This window comes from Bactrocera dorsalis, chromosome 5, assembly GCF_023373825.1.
Source record: "Bactrocera dorsalis isolate Fly_Bdor chromosome 5, ASM2337382v1, whole genome shotgun sequence".
Classification (NCBI taxonomy): Eukaryota; Metazoa; Arthropoda; class Insecta; order Diptera; family Tephritidae; genus Bactrocera; species Bactrocera dorsalis.
In genome coordinates, this window is record NC_064307.1 from 26,985,540 (window position 1) to 27,010,094 (window position 24,555).

General features: G+C 33.2%; 1 protein-coding gene and 1 long non-coding RNA gene across 12 annotated transcripts in view; one reads left to right on the forward strand and one right to left on the reverse strand.

Moving 5' to 3' along the window:
* The window catches only part of LOC105223269 (NAD(+) hydrolase sarm1), a 119,947-nt gene that overhangs the window by 39,159 nt on the left and 56,233 nt on the right, over positions 1–24,555 (reverse strand). For all 11 annotated transcript variants that reach the window (XM_049458628.1, XM_049458629.1, XM_049458631.1 and 8 more), the window contains one exon: positions 8,890–9,183. In XM_049458628.1, the coding sequence (XP_049314585.1) occupies positions 8,890–9,183 (294 nt within the window). The remainder of the gene's footprint in view (positions 1–8,889; positions 9,184–24,555) is intronic.
* Positions 4,163–5,308, forward strand: LOC125778926 (uncharacterized). Its single transcript, XR_007423031.1, has 2 exons — positions 4,163–4,658; positions 4,742–5,308. It is a non-coding gene; the product is annotated as an uncharacterized LOC125778926 (long non-coding RNA).

Here is a 24,555-nt window from a genome sequence, read left to right on the forward strand (position 1 = left end):
ATGAGTCCTCTCCTTATGAAGTAGCTAATTTTGAAGGGAAATAGTTATTTATTTACAGGTTCAATTAAAGTTTGATCACCAGGTATATTATATAAAATAGGGTTGGTCATATTAGTGCATATTTGGGTTCTTTTGGCTCACAAAAGCCTTACTCCGCTGGACTTCGCTACAGAAACATTAGCCTTTTACATACATTATTATACAAGATTATCACAATGAAGCTTGGACTTGGGCTGTCTTTGACTGACTCATGTCAAATCATACGAATCAAACATCGACCATCATTCATTTGCTATGAAATTATCTGCAGTTTGGAATATAAATATTTCGTTTCGTTGGCTTGCGGTTGATTTTCAGTAGAAATATATATTTGCGCCTTTCCCTAGAAAAAAGGGTGGTGGTAATTTTTAATGACGTTATTACCGGTAATTAAATATTATTCATAACACAAATTTAGGCTTCATTCAATTAGGTCAATGTCTTCGCAATTATCACCGAATCAATACATGAAACCATAAAGGTCGAGACACAGTAGAATACTCATTACAATAGAGCAACGAGTGTATTTTTTTTAGATGATGTTAGATCTAAGAATATTTAATAAAAAATTTCAAGGTGTATCAGTAAATGTCTACAAGGATATTGTGACAAAAACCAGGAAATCGTAATTAAATTTCCCGGGAAAATTAGATTTCAAGAAAGTTGGTAGGACTGTCCTTAATTACTATGCCAAATATGAGCGTGTTTAAGTCGGTACACCTCAGTCACACTACTGAGATTTTTAAAATGGATAAATATGTACATATGTATATCAAACATAGAATTTGTCTCAAATTTTGTATTTTGTATACGAATGTTGGAAAAGTCTTGCGGTGATTCAGTTTGATCAAAAACGCAAGCCTGTGAGTGCCACTAAGCCTTCGAAGACGGTCGAGAGAACGAGACATGCCTCGTTCTGAACTGCATTCGACCTATTCAACTGATGATAAGTGAAGAATATGGTGCTTGAAAATTGTCAGGCAAATGATAGAGAGATGGCAAGAGATATCTCTCGCGAGCCCGTTCGAATGATTTTGGCGGATATGTTGGGTATGCTTGACATGTCACGATAAAACTGAATATTTTGCAAAAAGAGTACCGTAAACTTGTCTCTTTGGACAGGCTTGATTGTGCGAAAGACTTTAATTTGCTATTTTTTTACTTTAGCGTTGTTTCGAGAACTCACGTGAATATTATATTTTGAAGAAATATTAATATGCAAACCGACACTCGCTTTTCTTAGCACCTACTCAAAATAGATTGCACGATTTGAGTTGGCTTAAAAGCACAGCCAAGCAAAGAAGGCGCAAACCTATTAAATGAAATAAAAATCAGTCGAAAACGCGAAAAAAACTTGCTCGAAAGTTTGCTGCTGTCCCTTACAATAAGCACGCGCCGCTGCCGAGCCGCCCAAGTCCATTTGTTGTGGTTAGTTGATGAATCACCCGACACTTTTAGCTCGCGCCGTTGTGCCAGCCAGACAGACCCAACAAACACACACACATACACAGTAAGGCACATGCAAATATATATGATCCGCGTTGTCATATTTGCAATTCAGATGTGCGAACACATACACATTTATTCATGCATATATAAATACAGAGAATAATAATTATTGCGAGAGCATGCGACGCTTTTTGAGCGTGTGTGCTTTTCTATTTGTCGTCAATAAGCATACATACACACATACACTTGCATATTTGCCGGCATGTATATATGAATATGTGTGTCTATTGAATTTGCATGAGTGATCGTAAATGTTGTTAATTGTTTTTGTTTGGCGTTCATTGACAGCCATCAGATTAGCATTTGTACATTTACGATTGTGCCCATAAATAAGGTCCAGCCCACGCAAGTTGAGAAGTAAGAAAAATTAAAGTATCTAGCTTAAGAAAATATATGCTTGTACGTATATTTGTAAAAATATAATTAAATTAGCGCATGAGCTATTTATATTTGGAAGATTTATGTTCCATAAAGCACTGGAACAGTCGTGACTTATTGTTGTGGTTTTAGATCAGCTCTGAAGAATAAAAAATAAATCAGAGTAGTGTCTTAAACTAGTTATAGTAACTTTTATGTCACATCACTAAGTTTCATTTCTAATTTTCTACTAATTTATCTTCTAATGACGTTCGCCGCGCTTTGACAATTAATCATCCATACTGAAGAAACCTGCTAAGCTCTATATCATTGGCGGTAAGAATACATGCAAGCACAACATGATACCGACATGATAATCTCTCGCCGACTAATGAAAAAAGTGAGTTAAAGCGAACAGCCTGGGTTAAGCTTTAATTGATTCTGTTAGGTCAGGGATTATTGCAGCAGAAGCCAAGAGAAAGGTCATGTGAGAAAGTCGCGCGTTTGGAGTCGAATATCTTCCATCGAATGGACCATGAATCGTTCGCTGAATCTTTCCCTTCAAAACTCATAACGTCGACTCATCAGATGTTGTCATCATACTCGTACATGCCTCTGTACCATATAGCAGGACGGGAATAATAAGTGACTTGTAGTGTTTTGTTTTTGTTCATCGAGAGAGGACTTTACTTCCCAATTGCCTACTCAGTCCGAAGTAGCACCTGTTGGCAAGAGTTGCTCTGCGTTGGATTCGAGACTGATGTTGTTGGTGGTGTTAACTCTGGTTCCAAGATAGACGAAATTATCTACGACTTCGCATTTATTATCAATATCATCGGCGTACGTCAGCAGCTGAACACTCTTATAGAAGATTGTAACTTCTCTATTCAGTTCTTTTCTCCAGAAGTGGATTGAAAAAGTTATATTTTTTTCGAAAGCAAACGATTTTAATGTAAAAACATACCGAAAAAAACTCAAAGTTGCCACTTTGTTAGAGTACCAGTGATTTACGTTTCAAAAAGAGCATTGAGTATAGACGGAGGTTGCCATTTTGCAATAATAAACGAGTATTTATAACATTTATTTCCTACATAACTGTTTTTAACTAACATACCGTTACCAATTGACAAACTGCTATCTAATACAATTTTATTACTCGCTTTTCATTTACAGGTAAATACTATCAATACATCGTCACTCTTTATGGCAGTGAACAAATATAAAAATGTTCAATTCATCGAGTACTTCCCCTTGAAGGTATTTTTTAATTATCACCTACCAACACTGCAGTAAGGTAAAAAATAGCAAAAAGCGGCGCCAAACAAAGAGATGAGGCAAATAAGTATTTTTTGGGCAATAAAGTGTCTTCGAGGAAAACCCAGACACACACAAGCATGCATGAATATGCACAAAATATAATTGTATGTAAACACTGTTGGATTTGTTTGTGCAGACGTCATGGTGTGCTTAAACCTGTGGTGTGCGCTGTGAGAGTCAGGCAAATTAATGAGTTCTGGCGAATGGCGGCGTAAAAGTTTTCGCCAAAATCGACGTCATCAATTAGACACCGCTGATAAATGTGGTTTACTGGGCGCGACGCGCTGGTGGTGAGAAATATTAAGCGTAAACGGTTATTGAAATTTCTTCTGAATATAATATTAGGGTGGTGCTTAAGGTGCAGAAGAAACAGTTTAATTTTGATAAATGAAAAAATCATAGCAAAGTATGCAATATTAAACGCATTTTGGTGTGATTTTAGTTTACTTCTTGTAAGGTTTCTTTACAATTGGACTTTATGAATATTGAAATGAACTTAAAATACAGTCAATAGTTCCGAACAAAAAATAATAAAAGTAAACTTGCTTTATATTTTTTAAAAGCAAAGAAGTGATAATTTTGATAAAGAGGTCGGTAAGTAATAATTAAAATAATATATAAAATTTATAAGGTAAAAAATTCATAATTTGTCTTTGCAAATATAAAATGTTTACTTTTTGAAAAAAAAAATTAATTTCTACTATAAAATTTTATCTGAAGGTTTTAAAAATGTATGGAACCTATTTTTATGTTGCGTCATCAATGTGCTTTTTATAAAAATGCTATTTTTTTCCAAATACTAGTACAGGTTCAGAAATTTCTATTTTAAGTTTTCATAATTTTTTCAATATTTTTTTTTTGCTTTTTGAGAGATTTTAAAAAATATATGTGTAAAATATAAGTCAATATTTTTATACATATGAGAATTATATATAAAAACTGAAGCTAATGAATTTCAAAATCTTCCCACTTATATTGCTATATATATGTATATAAACTTATAAAAACTTCAGAATCACCCTAATATTCATATTTATAATGTGTTTTGCGCATATTCTGGTGATAAATTTGTTTTCCATTATACTTTTATAGTTATCAGTGAACGTGTGAATTGGAGCAAAAGAAGTGATTTTCTATGAGTGCTCCAACTTTTGAATTCTGTGACTAAGTGAATTTACTTGAGCAAAAATTTCTTCGAAAGCAAATTGCTAGTAATGTGTACAAAATATTACGGCACTTAGTTTTTAATAAAGAGAAGATTTGTTAATACGCATAATATGCATACTTGCTTGTATATAGTTACTATGGGTGCAAATGGTTCTAAAATTCTCGCTTATGATGCCTCTCTTACAACGCGTTACAGATATTATTAAACAGAAAAGACCTATTAAATCATAGCCTGTCTTGTTGCGGCCGTCGAATTTCATGTCAGTATAGTATGTATAATAGAAAACTCAAAGCAAGAAAAACTATTCAATCCAGTTATCTTTGCTACTTGGCCCATACTTTGGTCAACTAGAATCGTTTATTATTATTATAGAGGTTGCAGTCTTCACACAATGTCCATTATGAACACAAGTTTTATGCGATGATCCAAGCAGAAGTACTTTTTTGACAGACCAAGCGTCAGTTATGTCAAGCTGTCATGTTATTTTTGTTCGGTATGGTTTGGCAACTTTTTACGATTCACGTTCTGTTAAGAATGTGTCACGCATTTCGTTCAACTTATGGTCAGTCAACATAATTGACCTACTAAGCCTACTATTCAGAACACCATCACCCATCTTGAGACCCCGCATTAATTATTGGATAATATTCGACCGAATCGACCACGTCCAGCACGTAGTGAAGAAAATATAGCGACTCTAGCTGAGAGTGTGTCGAAGACCATGGAGAGACTATTCGGCGCCGTTCACAGCAACTCGGACTGACATATGGAATGATTTGTCACATTTTACGTTAAAATCTTAAATTGAAAACGCACAAATTATAGCTTGCGCATTGTGGATTCGCGGGTGAACTATCTGAGACGTTTGAAAGAGATAATCTTCAAAAAATAAATGAAAAAGAATTTTCTTTCGAATGATAATAAACATTTCCCCATAAAATTTTGTAGTTTCTGTGTTGTTTCTTTAAAGACCTAGGGAACCTTAGTTACTCGAAAGAAGGGAATAAATTTTTCTTTGACCGACATTATTCGTGCTTTTCCAACCACTTTCAACTCCTATACTTTGAACTGTTTATAACTAACACGACAATTTTGAAAAGTATTTGATATATAGCCAATTAGGTATCTTCCCTGACTTAATTCTGTAAGACGTAGCATGAGGTAACGAAAAACTATTTGCTGTCAACTTTTAACGAACCATTAAGTGGCCCATAATATTGGATTGAAAGCTTTAAAAGATTACTTCGACAACATTATTTGGCTGCAGATGAGGCTTTATAGATGAGATTTTTGAGCTCACAGACCTTTGCTCATGAGGCCGCATCTGAAAATTTTCATATAGGTCTTCGCTTTAAAGCTACATGTGAATGGTGTGACAAAATTTACTGACATTTTTACTTTTCCTTTCACCTAAAGACACTCTAATCTAAATCTAATCATTACTACACAGCATAGTATTATTTATTTATTTGCCTTGCGTGTTTGTTTGACGAGTATTTGACTAGATATTACTATTTCAGATCGATCATAACATTTTCAGAACCTCGCAATTAATGAAAAATGAATTTATTACACCTTTGCCTGGCAATTTTTGATATTTTTGGCTAATTTACTAAAATATCGTTACAAAAATTATTCAACACTTTGCAGTCCAATGGCTGTCTCATTATGACTTAATCGTTTTATAATATTTATATGCCATTATTCACAAACATAAAGTTGTAATTATCGACACACACTGCCTGCCTCTGACCACTGCAAGGCCACTAACGTCCACAACAATAACATGGCCGTAATTGTCTAACTGATAAGCTAAACTTTTTATTTGATTAAATACCAAAAATTGAAAAGAGATAAACTTTAGTTGTGCTGATATACGAAATGAGCTCATAATCGTTTAAAAATAATGATTATAACATTACAAGTCAAGCGAATTGCCACTGTAAATTTCTCATAAAGTTATCATGAATATATGCATAAGCACATTGTATGTAGTATACTAATAGCCAAAGGTGCTATACTAAAGTGAAACAAAAACAATGTGAAAGCAGAAATTCCTCAGTGAGTAGCAGGCACTTGAGCTGCCGGCAGGTGCTAAGTATTATTGATTTATCTCATTGTGTTTTATCTGCTAAATATTTTATTTGCAGTGACAAGGTGTCTGCACAAATTCTCGAGCCGAGTATTCATTCCCGTTTATACAGCGTATTTTCAAGAATGTTTTTGTAAACCTAAGAGTATTTGAAACTTTGTCGTGATTAAATTTTTTTCCTCAACTTCAACACCGGTTCTTGAACTAGTACTAAATATGCCGCCTATAGACCCCTTCGCTGAAAACTGTACTGCAGTGCAAAGTGTTGCCAGTAGCGATCAACTTTACTTATAACGATATTGAGGTCACAGTCTGTTGATATTCTAAAGCATGACTACTTCTCATAAATCCTCTAACTTCATCTGTCATCGCAAAAGATCGAAATTGATCTATGCGTGGCTCATTGGCCTACCAGACTAAAAATAAAGATAAAAATTTTTAAACTTTGATATCACTTAGGATATCTGAATGCTAATTTTTTAGCAAGTCGAGTGTCTTTTGAGACATCTTTTGGTAACATTCATAGCTCACACAGTTTGATTTATGAGCCTGAGTTCATATTACTTGCTCATATTGCCATGTCGAGGCATTTTTATTTGGTAACTGTGAATGAGTTAAGGAGTTCTTACGATTACTAGCATTCAACTCTCTTTGACATTAACCTCAGTTAACGTGTTCTGTAATACTGTAATGCCCTTTGATTTATCTTCATGTGTATCGAAATAAAATAAGCATGAAAATTTGGCAACGTTCAGAAATAGTCGTGGATACTATTCTAATTTAATGATTTTATTAAAAATAATATAGGTATTTTATTTATATGTATATATTAGTTGATGTCCAAGCTATGGCTCAAAGAAGGGAAAATATCTGTGAATGCTCCAGATAAGGTCATCCCAAAAATTTTTTGATAAAGTCAGCATTTAAAAATAATAACAAAATACAAACGAATCGGTGAATATTTTATTAAAAAAAAATTCAAAATTTCAAAATACCTTGTTTTTGGTAAAAGTAAAAATTTAAAAAATAGTAACAAAAACCTAAAAAAACGCTGAATATTTTATTCTTCAAAAAAAATTAAAAATTTCAAAACACCCTGTAAATGAGTTATAAAACATTAGTTTAAACTCTAAATGTTTATTTTATCAAAAAGGTCGTTCATTGTCGTACATTGACGCAAATATACACATATACTCGTAAATACATATGTTCATATGTACATATCGTCACCTGAAATGCAAAATAACGTATCATCAAAAAATTTGAAATTGAGTGTCTTATTGATTACGCTTCACTACTTCAAATTATATACATAATATTAAATATGTTCAACATTTTCTGGTTCTGCGGTCATATATAAACCAGTTTTAACCAATATTAATATTTTGTTTCACTCATGTTCGATTTTATTTCGTGTTTCATTCATGCCACTGTAAATTTCTGAAAATGTTGTTACGTTAATTTGCATTTCAGGTGACGATATATATTCTACAATGTGACACACAGCATTTGGCCACTATCTGCACTTACCAGCGATTAGTAATTATCACTTAATTAATGATGATGTTAGCGTATTTTTATTTGCTTTAATTTGCCTGTAGCTAAGGTGCAATCTCTTGCTTTGTAACGGTGATTGCTGTGCTTGCGACAAAAAATACATACTCAACTATACGCTATTATCTACAGATATGCATATGTATATATGTACATATACATATGTATGTACATATGTATATATACATAATTATATAGAAGTAGCAGCGAAATTAGTCATTTAGTTTAAAGCTAAAGTAAATTGGTGCAAGCCGTTTGGAATGTCTGCTAGTTTGAGTAGCTTTTTTGTGCAAATAATTGTGCTTACTTTGAAATATATTTATATAAAATGCTTCAAGTGGGCACGTGCTGTGTAAATAATTTTATCAGCTTACCTATTTACACATGTTTCACACAATAAATTAAGAGACATATACAAACATATTTAATATTCAAATAACATAATTACAAACACACACACACACACACTTATATTCAACCTTCACACGCCCACTTTTTAGCCTATTTTCCACTTTCATTCGCATTAATACCAATGAAAAGTATATCATTGCATACTTTTAGGCATTTTCTAACTAATTTTGAAATAATAGTGTAACATATTCATACACACATATGCATAAGAGACACACCTATGCACACGTATGCATAAGCTCAAACATTTTATGCTCGAATATTTTAGGTGAAAAATAAAAATATTTTCTTTTAATTTTCCTTTTAAAAATTTGCTATTTTTGAACAGTTTAGTTTGAAAAAATTGATTTTATTTTTAATAAGTAAGTTAGTGTATGTATGTGATATATAATGTATATTTTTAATAAGATATACATATATTCCCTCTCCTGCCTTCACTCACCTGATGCTGCGATGTGGATGATGTTTCCTTAACACTACTACTCGAACTTGTGTTTATGTGTCGCCCCACGGTCGTTGTTGTTGCACTGCTCAAACCATTACTGCCATTACAGTTACCCACCGTGAGGCCATTAATGCCGGGCGTTGTAACTGTAGTAACTGTAACGACGCCACCACCACCACCAACACCAACATTTGTTGTTGGTGTGTTGCCATTTTTCTTGTGGAAATTTTCGATTAACGACGAGGCCGGACTGGAGACGCCACTATGTGAACTATCCGAAAAATCTGACATCTGGAAAAAGAGAAAAAATATTTTTAAACAAATTTTAATAAAACTTTAAATCAACTACATTGCTATTAAAGCTCATTTTCTAAGCAATTTTGTTTATAACAAACGATACTTTGCTTTCTTGGTTAAGAGGTAAGGCGATTTAGCCAAAATCCGTAGTTTTTTTAAAATAGTTAAAGGTACATAATGTAAAATCACGACTATAAGAGTGAAAATGAAATCAAATCATTCCAGACTTATACGAGTACTTAAGCTAGCTCAGGAAGTTGTTAACCCTTTACCCCCAACTGGATTCCAAATTACCTTAAAGTGATTTCCGGTTTAGAAAATTATAAAAATGACATTGAATGTATACTAAGTATTTTTCTCAAACTGGTGCTGAACTTTGGTAAACTATATACAGAGTATACATATTTACAAGTTCTTCAGAAAATTATACAATTTTCTTTTAAGTATACACCCATCTATCAAAATCAAAGCACTTATTTCAATAAATATTATATTTCATTCATTCATGTATTTGCACATGACTGTCAATAGAAGGTTTATTCCGTCGCATTTTCTCGTCAAATATTAATTTGCCTCTAATTTACTTTTGATAAGCAATTGATTGCACTTCATTATGTGGAATTCAGCAATTGTAACTGTAGACATGCTGCCGACAACTCTTATAAATGAATACACACACATACATGTACAGCATGAATAACGGTGACATGTAGAAAAAATGTGTTGTTGGCGACGCGATAAGATGTTGCCAATTAATTGCGGCAATCATTTATAAATCAATCTAATATAACAGTAAATGTGAAATGAACAAGTGCTTTGATTGACAGCATCGACACCAACACATACATACATACAGGCATGCAAAGTGGAACTATACGAATAGGGTCGAAGGTCACATCAGAAATGCCAGATAAGCAGTATATATAATATATACAACAAACAATGATTGAAAAGTGGCAAAGTGACTCATTTGAACTAAAAAATTAATCAAATATTATTACTAATGCTATAAAAATCGTTTGTGAGTACTAACCATATCCAGCATTTTTATGGAATTTTTATACATATATTTTTTCTTCTCTTGTGCTTTGCATTTGCATAATGGTGAGACATTCCCAAAAACTCCAAATGTTCTCCACTGCTTTGCTAATTTTCATAGAATTGCGAAATATGAAGAGGCCAGCCGGTTAAGGAGCACCAGAAGCTGACTGTGATTCTTAACTCGCGCCACCCACGCTCTGATTGATTCTGCGGGTAACAGAAAAATGCTGATTGTGCGCGAAACACCGTTTGCTGTTGCATATGTTACAACAAAAGCATAATTAGCCCACGCATCGTGCAATGAGAGCAGATAAATACAACCCAGTAAGCAGAGTTAGTAGTTCAAACGAGCGTTGCTTGAAAACGTTGAGTGTTGACCGTGTATAAATAGTTACCACAAATTTACTATAATTCACTAGTTCGAACATCAATTAATAATACTAGATCACAGCTGAAACCGAATTTAATTGTAAAAGATAGCAAGAGGGTTGAAAAAGCATTTGAAAAATATTCCATTTCGTTGCTAAAAGCCGTCAAATTTATGCGATGCATTAGTACAAGGACGTACGAACATCTGGTTTTAAAAACTATGTAAAAAAAAAACCATCATCATAGATCCATTGCGAGTAGGAAAAAAAAACTAGAGCTTGCAACAATGAAGCATGGAGGTTCTCTTATGGTTTGGGGCTTTTTTCAAAATTAGGTGTAGGTAGCTTCATATGTTGACATTCTTAGTAAAAATTTGACAATGAGTGCTTTGGGGTCGTTTATCTTTCAACAACACAATGACCCCAAACACGCATCGTGCCTGGCTACACGCTTTTAGATTTGAAGCCAATTGAGAGTTTGTGATCAAGTTTGGCTTTCAAAACACCAAAAAGCAGCCATACAAACTTGTAATCCTTTTTCTTAGATATGAAGCATCAATGGGATAACATTCCAATGAAAATATTAGAAAATGTGAATGAATTAGTTGATGGTATTTCGAAAGATCCTACTCATATGAAGAATAGATATGTAGAGAGTTTTGAATGTGTACGAAATTTAAGCAGAATATTACAAGATCATATTTACAAAGTTTCTCTTTTAAATTTTTAATCAGCTTCCCTGAATTTTATAAAAACAATATAGGGAATTAGTTTGCTCATTATACTTACCAGTCTCTTAAATGAAACCGCAGTAATTGTTATCTGGAAATTATACCCATACGTTCATTACCATAGTTGGCGCATTTAAACCGGTGGCAATATTCAATGGAAGTATCAATTAAATACGTAATTACTGTCCACCTACAAGTTTAATAAAGTATTCATAATAATTACTAGCCAGAGCAGCTAAGCCGTCAATTGTCTTTTCAACTGTCGGTATTGATATCGTACATCAAAGCTTAGTTAGGTGGAACCAGTGTAAAACAAAACATAAACGACAGAAAATTTAAAAACGAAATTTTATTATAATTATAAGATATGAATTTTTTACATACATTTTGAGGTTACGTGCAAAAGGTGGACACACACAATTATAGATCATTACCGACAACTTTGCCATATTTTCTATAGAACTCGTAGTTTTCTCATAAATCGAGATATATCGTCTACAACTCTTAGAAGTTCAATCACGTCAACCCTGTATCACTCCTTTCTGTGCTTCAGATCGCCCGTAAAATATTTTTCCTTTAATTTTTGTTAATTTAAAACAACCATTGGTCGAGGGTTTCTTGACGACGTCTAGGAAGATGTGCAGATAGAACTTTTCTACTAATCAGCTTTATCTGAAGCATGAGGTGGTTCAGGAGCCAATACAGAGAGAGGACTTTAGTTAAAGTGGTATTGCAATGGGCCTCCTAACGGCCTAACCTTGTTATTTTATCTTTCCTTTAGAATGAGTTTCATCCTACTGAATCTTTTAAAAAAAATATTTACCCAGATCACGGAACGTTTAGCTATGTACTGTTAACCCTGGGTGCTTTCTATCACTTATATTTATGCCAATTGGTTGTTCAATTCGCACCTCTACAAGGTACAAGTAATAATTTTTTGATAACTGTAAGGTTGTGCTTTATTGTTTTCAAATTGTTTACTCTTTTCGGAAGCCAGCAAAGCTTTCTGCATTCAAAACCAGTAGAAGGCTGACTTTATAAGACTTCTAAGACGCTAAATTTGTTTGATTTCTTCAAGGTCCTCAATATATACAGGTGAAAAGAATCTTAAGAGAGTCAGCTTTTCAGGAATTTCGTCATTTACAATTAATCTAAGCTCAAATACGCAACCCTTTATTAAATAGCCAAGATCAGTCTACGCAAACGAAGCGAAACCCGATTTTTATCTGACCACGAACTAGATTTTTGTATATTTATACAACAATAACAAAGATGTTTGAAAAATTTCAGACTACTAAACATATGAAAAAGTATATTAATTTTGTGCATTTGTATCGAAGACAACTAATTTATAACCTCATTTCCACAGGGTTGCATTCAATCAGGTTTTAATGTTAGCACTATCCTACTCAAACCTAATCAGCCACACCCACTCAGCTTCATTAGCATGCGTAAACCATATAAATTTTATGCGTTAGATTTTCAAAAATATTTTAATTTAATTTGAGACCAAAAATGCTTAACAACTCAATCTGCATATAAATAGCCATAAGTGTTTCGAAAAATCATAAATCATAAATAATTAATTCAGATATGACAAATGCACGTAGCAAATGAAATACGACTAATGACTTGATTAAGATGTTAGAAAATTTATGAAAAAAATATTTAACAGAAAAGAAGAAAAGCTAATTAATGTGTGCGCCGCTAAAGCCTCTTATCGGCGATGAGTGATTTCGCCAAGCAAGACAAGCATTAGCCCAACAGATGGCTGCAGATTTAACAAATCGATGGAGAATTAAAAATTGACAAACGAATAATCGACGAAGATAACTGTGAAGCCGCGATTTTCAAAACGATTCATACTTGTACAAATGGTGAACATCACAAACACAAATACTGTAGTTGAGTAGTTGTAATAAATTTTCAATTGTGCTTGGGCGGCTTCAGCGCCGCAACTATGAAATATAACCGCCATCACAATGTTTATTGTTTGCATATGTAAATATCATATGCAAATCAGCTTCGGTTGACAATGAGTGAATTGTGTGGTGCAATTGGTCAGTTACAGCCAAGTCAATATCTGCCACTATTCATATTCACCGATATGTTATAATGTATTGTATGCGGCGATAATCTCAACAGGTTTAATTACATGAAAAATGCATTGGCGTATAAATCTAAAATGCAAATCGTGTTGTCAAAGGAAATCCCACGATTTAGACCTTTGTTTTTATAGAAAATATGAAAAAATACATTATGAATAGATATTTATACACAGACATCACAGTTGAAAGCACATAAAATGTATATATGCAAATCGATGCAACGCAAACACCCTGTAGGAAAAATATAAATTTTTAGATAAACTATACTTGTATATCGGACAGCAATCTGTAACCATTGGCAAATAAACCACTACCTCAAAAATTTGCCATTTTTATGCTGATGTGAATGAGAATTTCAGTGCAAATTTGATTTTATTCAAGGAATTTGAAATTGCTTGGACTGCTTTTAAGATTTTTCGACGAACTTTTTCTTAATATATGAAAATATATAGTAAGAAATAAAGGCACAATATTTAATTCAAAGTAATCCTCTCCAGTCCTCGAAACACTTTTTATAAGCACGTTTTGGGTTTCTGCTCCTTCAGAGAATTTTGGTGTATCTCTTTGATGAACTAAAAACGGGTTCCACGGAGCGGCAATTTCAGTTTGGGAACGGAGGTTCTCACGCAACCGCCTCAATACATCAAAATTGAACTCCTTATTGACCGTCTGTTCGTCCGGAACAAATTCATGATGCACAAAAGAACGAATATGAAAGAAACAATGAACACCACTTTGATTTTTGAGCGGCTTTGGTGTAGTTTTTTTGGCTTCGGCCTGATTTTCTCCTCCATTCCGATGATTGTTGACTTTTTTGCTTGTCAAACTCATAAAACCATGTTTTATCGTCAGTTATAATGCTCTTCATGAATGTGAAATCGGAATTCGCATAATCAAGCATGTACAAAGAGACCTGTTTATGGTACTCTTTAAAAAAAAATCAACTTTATTGTAACGAGTCGAGCAAGAAGGCGTTTCATATCCGATATGTCAACCAAAATCATTCGAATAGACTTGCGAGAGATGGTAAAAAAGCTCGGAGAGTATTTTAATCTTAGAATCGAGCTCAAAGGTGATTGACCATAGCAAAAAGGTTTATTATTTATCATTATTTTATTTTTATTTTTAAATCGTTAATTTATTTTTCCTACAGGGTTTGTCATAGAAAGACATATTTACATAGTGTACCAGTCTCAGTTTGCAGTGTGATTGTTGACTTTATTTCCTTTTAAAATTATCTACAAATGCACTGTGGCTATGTGAACGCTTGCACATAAAGTTTTTCCAATAAATAGACTGAAAATAACAATTCGCATGCTAATAACAATATTCAAATGTAAACCGTATATAATTGACTGTTGATAAATTAAAGGCGGCAGCAATAACTACTCGTAAATATAAATATTTACTCAATTACATTCACATTAATGAAGGCGTGTAGTTAAAAAAATTGAGGTGAAACGAATTTTAAACGTTATAATAATGAGAAATGTATTGGGACTCCATTTTAAAGGCTATGATAATGTGGAATGTATTTAGACACCAAAGAAGTCATACCGAAAACAAAAAACTTTTTAATTATGGCTTAATCGAAGCTATACAAGTATATCCCTGACGGATGAATTATAGCATAAAAGGGTATACAAAGATGTTTTGATCGATAGATATTTCCATACAAGAACTTGATTTTTATTGGTCAATTTGTACGACATTTCTACATACTTATATTCTCTAGTAGTCCAATCTGAACTTTTAGTTCCTATATTGTAATCTCTTATACATTTAGTGAAAGTACCTTGTTATATATGGTCTTTTGGGTGTTAGCAACTTCGTAGCAATCTTAATATACCCTGTGCAGGGTATAATTACAAGTATATACATTAAATGGTCTTATAGAAAGTGATACAAAGAAATTTCAAAACACAAATTATTTTCACATACTAAAGTCTTGATATTAATTTTCAAAAAAATATTCAAAATTCACTCCTCATTTTTTTGTCGTAAATCGTTTTTCAATATTTCAATCCACACTAATGCTAGCATTAAACTCATATCTACTACTATCTAACCACTTATGTATATCCATTTAAGCAACTGCCATTTCTCTATCGAAACCGGCTGTAAGATCTATTAATAATCCACTTGCCCACTACCCCAAGCATTTAGTCTCACTTTCAACACTTTTATTGAATCGCTTTCTAAGCCGCTACGCTCGCAGCCTTTTCGCCTTACTTGCCGCCAACTTAATTGATTGCATTTCATTGTCAATGTTGAAACTCATAAGACAGGAAATGATTTGTACGCTTTAATGATGTGAATGATGATGATTGGATTTATGGCAGAGGAGAGTCTAGCATTACAGTTAATGCAAAAATAATACTGTTATTTGTGAATACATGCAAATGTATTGTTGGTAGTAATGTTATGGTAGTCTGAACTATGAGTTCATGGCCTCAGTCGTGGGGTGAACACACTTTGCTTGAATGTGTTGCTCTTTTCCGAACACAAGTTGAGAGATTGCGGAAATCGAATTCCAAATATTATTAATTAATTAGTCAAGCGCGTCGTTAATGAAGCTTTTGTAAAGTAAATTAGTATTTACTTAGGAAAACTATTTTCTGCTAATGTATTGTTAGACTCGCAACTGCTATCCGGCTTAGAGTATATGTGCACTTGGACTGACTTGAGTGGGAACGGTCTGAAATTTTTAAGTTATCCTGATGCTGATTCTAATTGTAAAGATCAGTGCATCAACGATCTCACATCTAGCGGTTTATTTACGGCCAACATATCTAGAATGAATGTTATTGAAGGAGGAACTCATGGAGAAAGAGAGCAGAATGCTTTTTGCTATTGTAGAAAAAAAGTGTATACCTTTTTTCAGTGAGCTTTTTACTATTATCCAAAGAAAGTCGTTTCCTCTTTCAAATCCAGTTTAAAGCTTTCCTATAATTTTGAAGCATAAATTATGGGATATGATCATCTAAACTCTTCAAACCTACTTATACCTATTAGTTTATTTGTTATGTGGGTGCACTTTTTTTTTGTTTTCTCGAAAACATGAATTTCGAAATTATTGAGTAATAATATTAAATTAAATGTTTTTAATAGCATACAATTAGTTACAAAAGTTCCAAAATCAGGCGTAGCGACGAAAGTTGTTATAACACAGAATTCTAAAAACCAAAATTTCTCCGTTGAAACTTGATGCTCAAAGGCAAATATCAAATTATAAAGTCATCAGACTTAACCACAATGTAAATACCTAAAAAATACCTAAAAAACAACATCTATATGAAACAGTTGAAAAGGTACAAACCAGTAGCAAACGGTGTTAAAGACTTGAAGACACGCCAATCAAATCACTTGTCTGATTTTATAAATTTTTTCATCTGTCAAAGAGCATTCTTCGCATCTCTGACAGCAGCAGCAGACCGAACAAGTGCGAACGATTTCGAATGCTTGTGAAATCTTTGAAAATGATTTTAAATTCAAAGGCTACTGATTTACATACATAAGTGCTAACACTGGAAGATTGATTGACCGATGAATGCTGGTAAAAAATATAGAAAGAAGCCGCAAGAAAAAATAATTTATTGCATCAATAAGAATGGGTTTTATGTGAGTTACTAAGCTCGTCTGAGAAAGTATTAGACTTAAGCGGCTTTGAATGCGTTATTTTTCATTTTTAAAGAATTCTCTTTTCTCTAAATTCTTTTGGCATCAATTTCTGTTTTTTTTTATGTTTTGGGCTTCGATTTATTAGCTGACTGAAATCTGTGCTTGTTTGTTCTAGCTTCGAGACTTAGCGACGTGCTAAGCTTGTTGCCAACAATTTTGTATTTCTTTTTTTTTTTTTATATCTTCTTAAGCTTATTTGCATAAAAAATCACCGGCTTAAACAGCATTGTGAGTTGCTAAATTTAAAATATATTTTGGTTGTGCTATACTCAATAAAAACCATAAGAAATGTTATGACACTTCTGTGCCACCACATGTGGTTAGCCGAAAGAAAACCAGTTGTCATTAGGAAATTACAAGAATTTCAATCGAGTATGTAAATTCTTCAATGAAAAAAATATGTTTATAATATTTACACTCACATATATAAGATTCTCAATAAAATTATATATTAAACTGGATTCATATTTCTTTCTAATACAGAATCATGTCACATATGCGGTTTTAAAGTGCAAAATAATTAAAGAAACTTTACTTTTCATAAATTTTGACTTCACCATGCGCTTCCATAAGCCAACTATTTAAATAAAGGCTATGTGCGCCGAAAAGTTTTGTATAAATTGACGGTAAGCACGCAATGTCACGTGCCGCAAATGCGCGAAATGTCAATAAACACATTTAATCGCATAAAAGTAAAGCCCTAAAATATACTAAAAGAATGACAAGCAGGCTTAACGAATTAAAGTATGAGAATTTGTGAAAAAAATGTTTGAGGATTCCAATTTTTATGCTTAGAGAGTTCAAGGAACTTTTGTGGTCAACAGAAAGGGAAAATAAATATTTATTGCTGTATATATTTACATTTGTACACATAAGTATACAGTAGGTTAGAAAAAAAAATTTAATATGCTTGGTACTCAACTAACAAAACCTCTCCGAGTACGAGTTCTTAATTGTAATGAGAGTTTTTTATTTTTTCTTATTATCAAGCTGATAAGTTAATGTCTCGCCCCCAACTATAGTACTTCAAATATATATACATATATAATTATAATTCCGTTTCATAAATTTTGTAGGAAATTGAATGCTCTCTTAAGATATTTTCGTAAAACAAAGATATTAACGGTTGAAAAATGGGCGTTCGATTAAGTTAACAAAATAAAGGAAAGTATTATATGACAGTGGTGTATATATTTTTTCTAAGCTTGCAGAAAGATGTCGCTAAATTTCACATAGCTTGGGTTTTAATTTATTATACTTGGTCCGAAGACCATGAAGCAAGAATTATGGAAACAACAAGCGCATTGAACAAGTGAATATAACATTTCGCTTTGAACATACTAATTCATTTTTTTAACCCGTAAATGGTGCTTTGGGTTGGTACCTAGATTCAATTTCCACAAGTTCTGTTAAAAGTCCAAACTTGTTTTAAAGTATTTAAGCTTAGAAATTCCGCCAACTACTTGTACAACCTTTGATAAGTCTCTCTGAACTCACGATCGTATTGAAGAACTTTGTGTATTCACCAATGCTTTTTAAAGGGGGAATACTTGAGGTTCTTGGAGTATTCAAAACCGACACATATATCAGGTCAAAATTTTATGTTCACAGCTACACTATCTCCAGTGGAATACTACAAGGCTCAGTTTTAGGCCGACTAGAGGAGACGAATACAACTTATCACAGACATCTACTGTAGCAAAAAGAAAGGATAGAATCAAAAGCTTAACAATGTGGCAGCAAAGGTAGCAAACTTCATGCATTCCGGACATACATTATTGGATAGATAGACAACATGGTGGACCTAGATTTCCACTTGACCCAAATACTCAGTGGTCATGAGTGCTTTAGAAGCTACCTATATAAATGTCACCATGACTTTAGTCCATATTGTAGACGTGTATAGAGTGTATAGAAGACTCTGAACACGTACTCTATCATAGCCCTCGGTTTTCTAGTAAAAGGGAAAAGCTGAAAACCATACTTGGAGGTAGTCTGTCACTTGGAGAGCTCTCATCAATTATGATAAGATTAAGATATTTACAACAGATTAGGCGTCAGTCAGTCTGTACAATAGAGGTTACTTAAATGTCTTCTTCTCTCCCATGAAGTTATACTTAGTCCAATGGTCCCGTTTGAGAGACATGAGATGGGAGTAGGTTAGGTTTAGCGAATTAAAGCCCCACACTTCGACTTTCGATGCCTTCTAATATAAAAAAAATCCTTTTTTCAATCAACAGAGTTAAAAACAAAATTATATTATATTTTTTCTTTAACTATTTTTATGCTAATTTTATTGGAGTCAAATATTTAAAACTTGTTTTTAAACGCAAATTAACACCCACGAATAAAAAATCAATAAAGCTAAAAAATATAGTTTTTTTCTTTTGACACTTCCTTTCACCAAATCTGCTTTACTTATTTGGTTTCCTTTTTGCGCTTGCGACTAAAATCGTTAGAGCGCAGAAATCGACCAAATCACCTTTCCCAAAAACGTTCGGAGCCGGTAAGTGAATCAAGGCAAGAAATCGCCTTTCAGGGTGAACATTTATGCGTGTGGCTGTGTGCGTGCGTGTTTTAATATTTGGAAGTCGATTTTTTACTTGAACTTTTGTTGGATTCTTTTGATGTTAATTCTTTTTAGCCACTGCTCCACTTGGCGACAGTCAGTCAGCGCTAGCTGGGCAATTTTACGAGTTCTTGGAAAAAATGTTGCAAGTGTCGTGCTGTGGCAAAGGGTGTGTCGCGTGTGCACTATTGTGGCGTTTTGTAGTTTTTATTTTATTTTCACAGCTCCCCAAACTTGTTTCAAACACACACACTCTGCTCCGGTAGCGCCGGTCGACATTTGGCACGCGATATTAAAGTGCACTGTGCGGCCGATCCTTGGAAAAGTAATTGCTCGAGCACGCGTTAAAGCCAGAGTACCACGTGTGTGTGTGTGTTTATGTAGTAGTGACATGCTGTAATTAATTTTTTTGCTACAACTTGCCACACGACAATGTATTTTATATGCTCGTGGCTCATTGCGGCACAAAGCCACAAAGAGTGGGTGCATGGGTCGGTCTCGTGTGGCGTCTAAACAATTATTTTAAATTTCTTTAGTTTACTTAGCAGCTGACTGCCGCTTTAATACAATTGCGTGCGAGGATTTATTTGCGTTTATTTTTTAACATATTCAATGAAAGTGAATTTTTTGTTTCTTGTTGAATATAATTTGAAAAAAAAGTTTGCAAAAAACTTTTAAATTGAATGTGTCACGTGAATATATTTGCGGGTTTATTTCTTAATAAATATTAAGCAAAGCTCACAGTGGTCCCAAACTTCAAAACGAGTATTATACACTGAATAGAGTATACAGGGAAAAGGCCACAAGTTTTTGAGATATCGATCTGTGTTTTTGTATACGTCCTTTTATTTGCAAGAAGTTCACTTGTCTCCAGTTTTCAATACCACCGTTATCGGGCCTCTGTAACGCAAACTGAGCGACCAAAATCAATATTTTGACAAGATATCTTCACTAAACTTGGCATGGATGATTTTCAAAGACAGCGCTACAGTCTTCAATTATATTATTCAGATCAGATAAATATATTCCATTGTCTTTTTCTAGAACCTTTCATCACATAAAGACTGCATAGAACATAATGGATTTGACTATGGTGTCCTAGAGCCACAGAATCGCTTGCGGTGAGAGACCCCGCCTTTTGCTAATGACTCATCAACAGAAGTATAAGGCAAACGATGCATTTATTGCTCTCTTTTCGATATTCGTCTTCCATGAAAGCTTCCTCTCAAGATATTTTGCTGAATCCACTGGTTGCAGACGGTTGTCTCCCATTTGCGACAACGTTGCCACCGCGATCTTGTGTCTTTTAGCAAATAAAACGTAATGAGTATATTTACTCTTAAGTATAGAAAGCATTCACATGTGAAGCCACACATTTATTGTATCTAAAATAGGGCAGCCATCAGGCGCCTTTAGTTGCCAACCGTTATTTGTGTAGAAATTGATTTTATCGTTGGCCTTGTCAACCACTCAGTAACCTATTTATGGCTACATATATATGCACATGTATGTATGTATATTTCATTATTAGTTAAGTCGCTGTGTAATTCGCTTAAGGCTTAATCTATCACTACTGTTACAGCTAGTTTACGCAAAACGGGCGACGTGCTTGAACAGGCGCCGCGCCGCGTTCATTTTACTTGTGACGCAAATATTCTAACTTTGTGGGGTTTCCCTTTTCTGATGCTTTGTGATGAAATCAAACTCTAACACAGCAGCGATGTGCCTTTAAACTGACAAAGTATTTGTGAAATTATAAATAATATTATTTCGTAATTGTAACAGATTTTTTATTTGAAATAGTTATCAGATTTGTATAAAATAGTTTCGTTTTAAAATTAGTTAGTAGATAACGGATTTTAGGAAAACCGAATTGAACTAAAACTATTTATTGAATAAAAGATAAAAACTATATACTAATTTAAAAAATTAGTACTCGTAAATTATGCGCCGAAACAATACTCATTGACTTAAATTTCTTCAAATTTATTCGCTAATTGACCAAATTAAGGTCTTCAAAACTTTTTTCGGTACAATTTGTTAATTGACTTAATTAATGAGAAAAATTTTGCTAATTGACTAAATTAGTATTTTTTCAACCAATTTGGGAATCGTTTAAATAATTTGCTAATTGATTAAGTTATGGATATGCCCAACAATCATTTTATTGTGTTGTTATATAAAAATGACAAAGAAATAAAATTTCATTTAAATAAAAAAATTAGTTAATATTTAATTAACTTGAATATTGAGTTAAAATGACTATTAAATAAATTAGCATCTGTAAAACTTCTTTAACTATAAAAACATCCATATTATTGGTACTGAATACTACATTCTTACACCCACCAGAAAACATATGGTTCTCCTTCTGATTTGGAAGGATCCTCACCGCACCAGTTTTAATGTTCAAATAGTTAAAGAAGCTTCATAAAAGGATAGGTTCCACTATACTATTTGACTGTTATTTTATAAGAATATGCATGCTAACCATTGGAGGTCTAATTCGTAACTTTTTTTTTGGTAAATTTTGTATGAAAATGGTTGAAAATTTTTTGATATTCTTGTAAGTACTACAAACCAAACCAAATCATATCTACTGAGAGAAGGTGTTGTGTTATTTTTTGATATCTTAACCATTTTAGAACTAGAAGGATATGAAACCATAAATTAAGTAGTTGAATAGTTTTAACTTCAATGTATTTTTTAATATTTTTATTATAATATTCCACTCATTTTTGTTAACAAAACTAATTTCGCCCTAGACACCACAAATCAATAATGAGGCAGTCACTGGCACGATTAAATGAGAGCTAAATTTGATTACATGAATTAAAATTTTCAGCAAATCTTTCATTAGTTGAGTTATGCGCAATTAATTATTATTAAATTTATAGCTAAAGCTTAGTTTAGAAGAAATCAAGCAAAGGCATATGTAGAAGTGATTGAATTTGTTAAAAAACAACGAATATGCACATAATAAGCAGAAAGCAATTACTCAATTAATGTCATACCTAAGTATATGTACGAGTATAGTGGTATGTGTGACGAATAAATCCGTCGAATAATTTATTTAATTAGCATAAAAAAAAGCTTGAAAGGCATTAATTGCCTGCTAAATAAGCTTAACTGATGCAGAACGCTTTAAATTATACTAAAAAGCACTAAATGTATGATTATATATATATATCTATAAACAAATATATGCTTAGCAGTGATACCCCTAATAACGCCGAATGTGCGTGGCGTATACGTAACCACATATTAAGTCAAGCGTAATAAATCAGCTTAAGTGCTACAAAAATAATTTAAACTGGATTTTTGTATGCAATTATCGTTATTATTATTGTTATTGTATAGATGAAAAAAAAAATAATAACAATCACTTAATACTATTTAGTTGTGCGTTAATTTGCGCGAACGCGTCCATTTAAGCGCAAAGCTCCCAGCGGGAACAACAATATTCAGATGTCTAATTAATAAATAAAGCGACAGAGCGCTGAATGAATTGCCCAATCGATGTTGACAATTAGGCAGTTGCGTTTGAACAACAAAAATAAGCAAAGGAATACCTGCACGTATTTGCTTAACAAGTGCAAGATACAATTTTAATTAATTTTTATTTCATTTTGAATGTAACATCGTTTGTGATATTGCTACAGTGTTCGCTTGGCGCCATTTTTGGCACTTCTTTTGAATGAAATCGCGCATTGTTTGTTGCGCTCAAGGTTATTTGAAGTTTAATTTGTGAAAAGAATACTGCGATCGCATTTAAAATTTGTGAGTCCAAATAAATATATATACATATGTATATATATAATTATAATTATGGCTGTATGCAAGCCAGCTGGATACAACCACGAAAAACGTGCTGCTGCTTGCTGTTGGAATGTTTGCGTGTGTGCAGCACGCGTTTGGCTCGTACCAACTTGTCAAGCCAAAAGCGAATTGACGCAAAATATGACTAAAAACTTTATTGTTTGATCGTTTGAGTTGTATACCTTGGTCGGTGTGTATACCATATGAGTGCGGCTGAACTCGGTTTTTAAGACGCCGAACTGCAAGCAATATTGAATATATGAAGATGATACTTTGACTCAAAAGCAAATGGCTGCCATGTTAATTTCAGACCGTTTGAAAGCTATGGGAAAGATATAAAAGTGGGAAAATGGGTGCAACATGAATTAAATAAAAAATAAATGGAAAACCGTAAAAACACTTGTGAAATTTTTCTTCAAAGATACGAGAGAAAACCAGTTTTGCATCGAAATATCTCTGACGATGAAAAATGGATGTATTTTAACATTCCTAAACGGAGAAAATTATGCGTTAATCCGGGACAACCATCAAAAACGCTGCAAACAACAAATAATCAATTTGAACCATTCATTGATCGAAAAACGACCACAATGGACTAGAAGATACGGCAAAGTAATCAAAGTACATGGCTGGGGTATTCACCAGACTTCATCTCTTTCGAGTACAATATCTTTTCATGGATGGAACTTCGTTTCCTACGCAGAGTCGAAAATTGGGTGTCTGATTGGTTTGCTTCAAAAGACACAGATTTCTTTAGCATGGTATCCAAAAATTGCCAGAACGGGAGTGGAAATGTGTGAAAAGCAATTGTCAGTACTAGGAATAATTTTTTTTTACTTTCCCATTTAAAATTATATTTCATTTTCAAAAGAAGACGCTCATTTCAATCCCATACACCTGATAATATTCCATTCAAAATTTAATGAAGATGTTTAATCAACTAAAAGCTTTTCAATACAATTGATTTTGAAAGATTATTTTATATGAAAACTAGCTCTGAAAGTTCAGGCCACTGACTCCGAATTTCGGTAGCTAATTTTAATAAATCC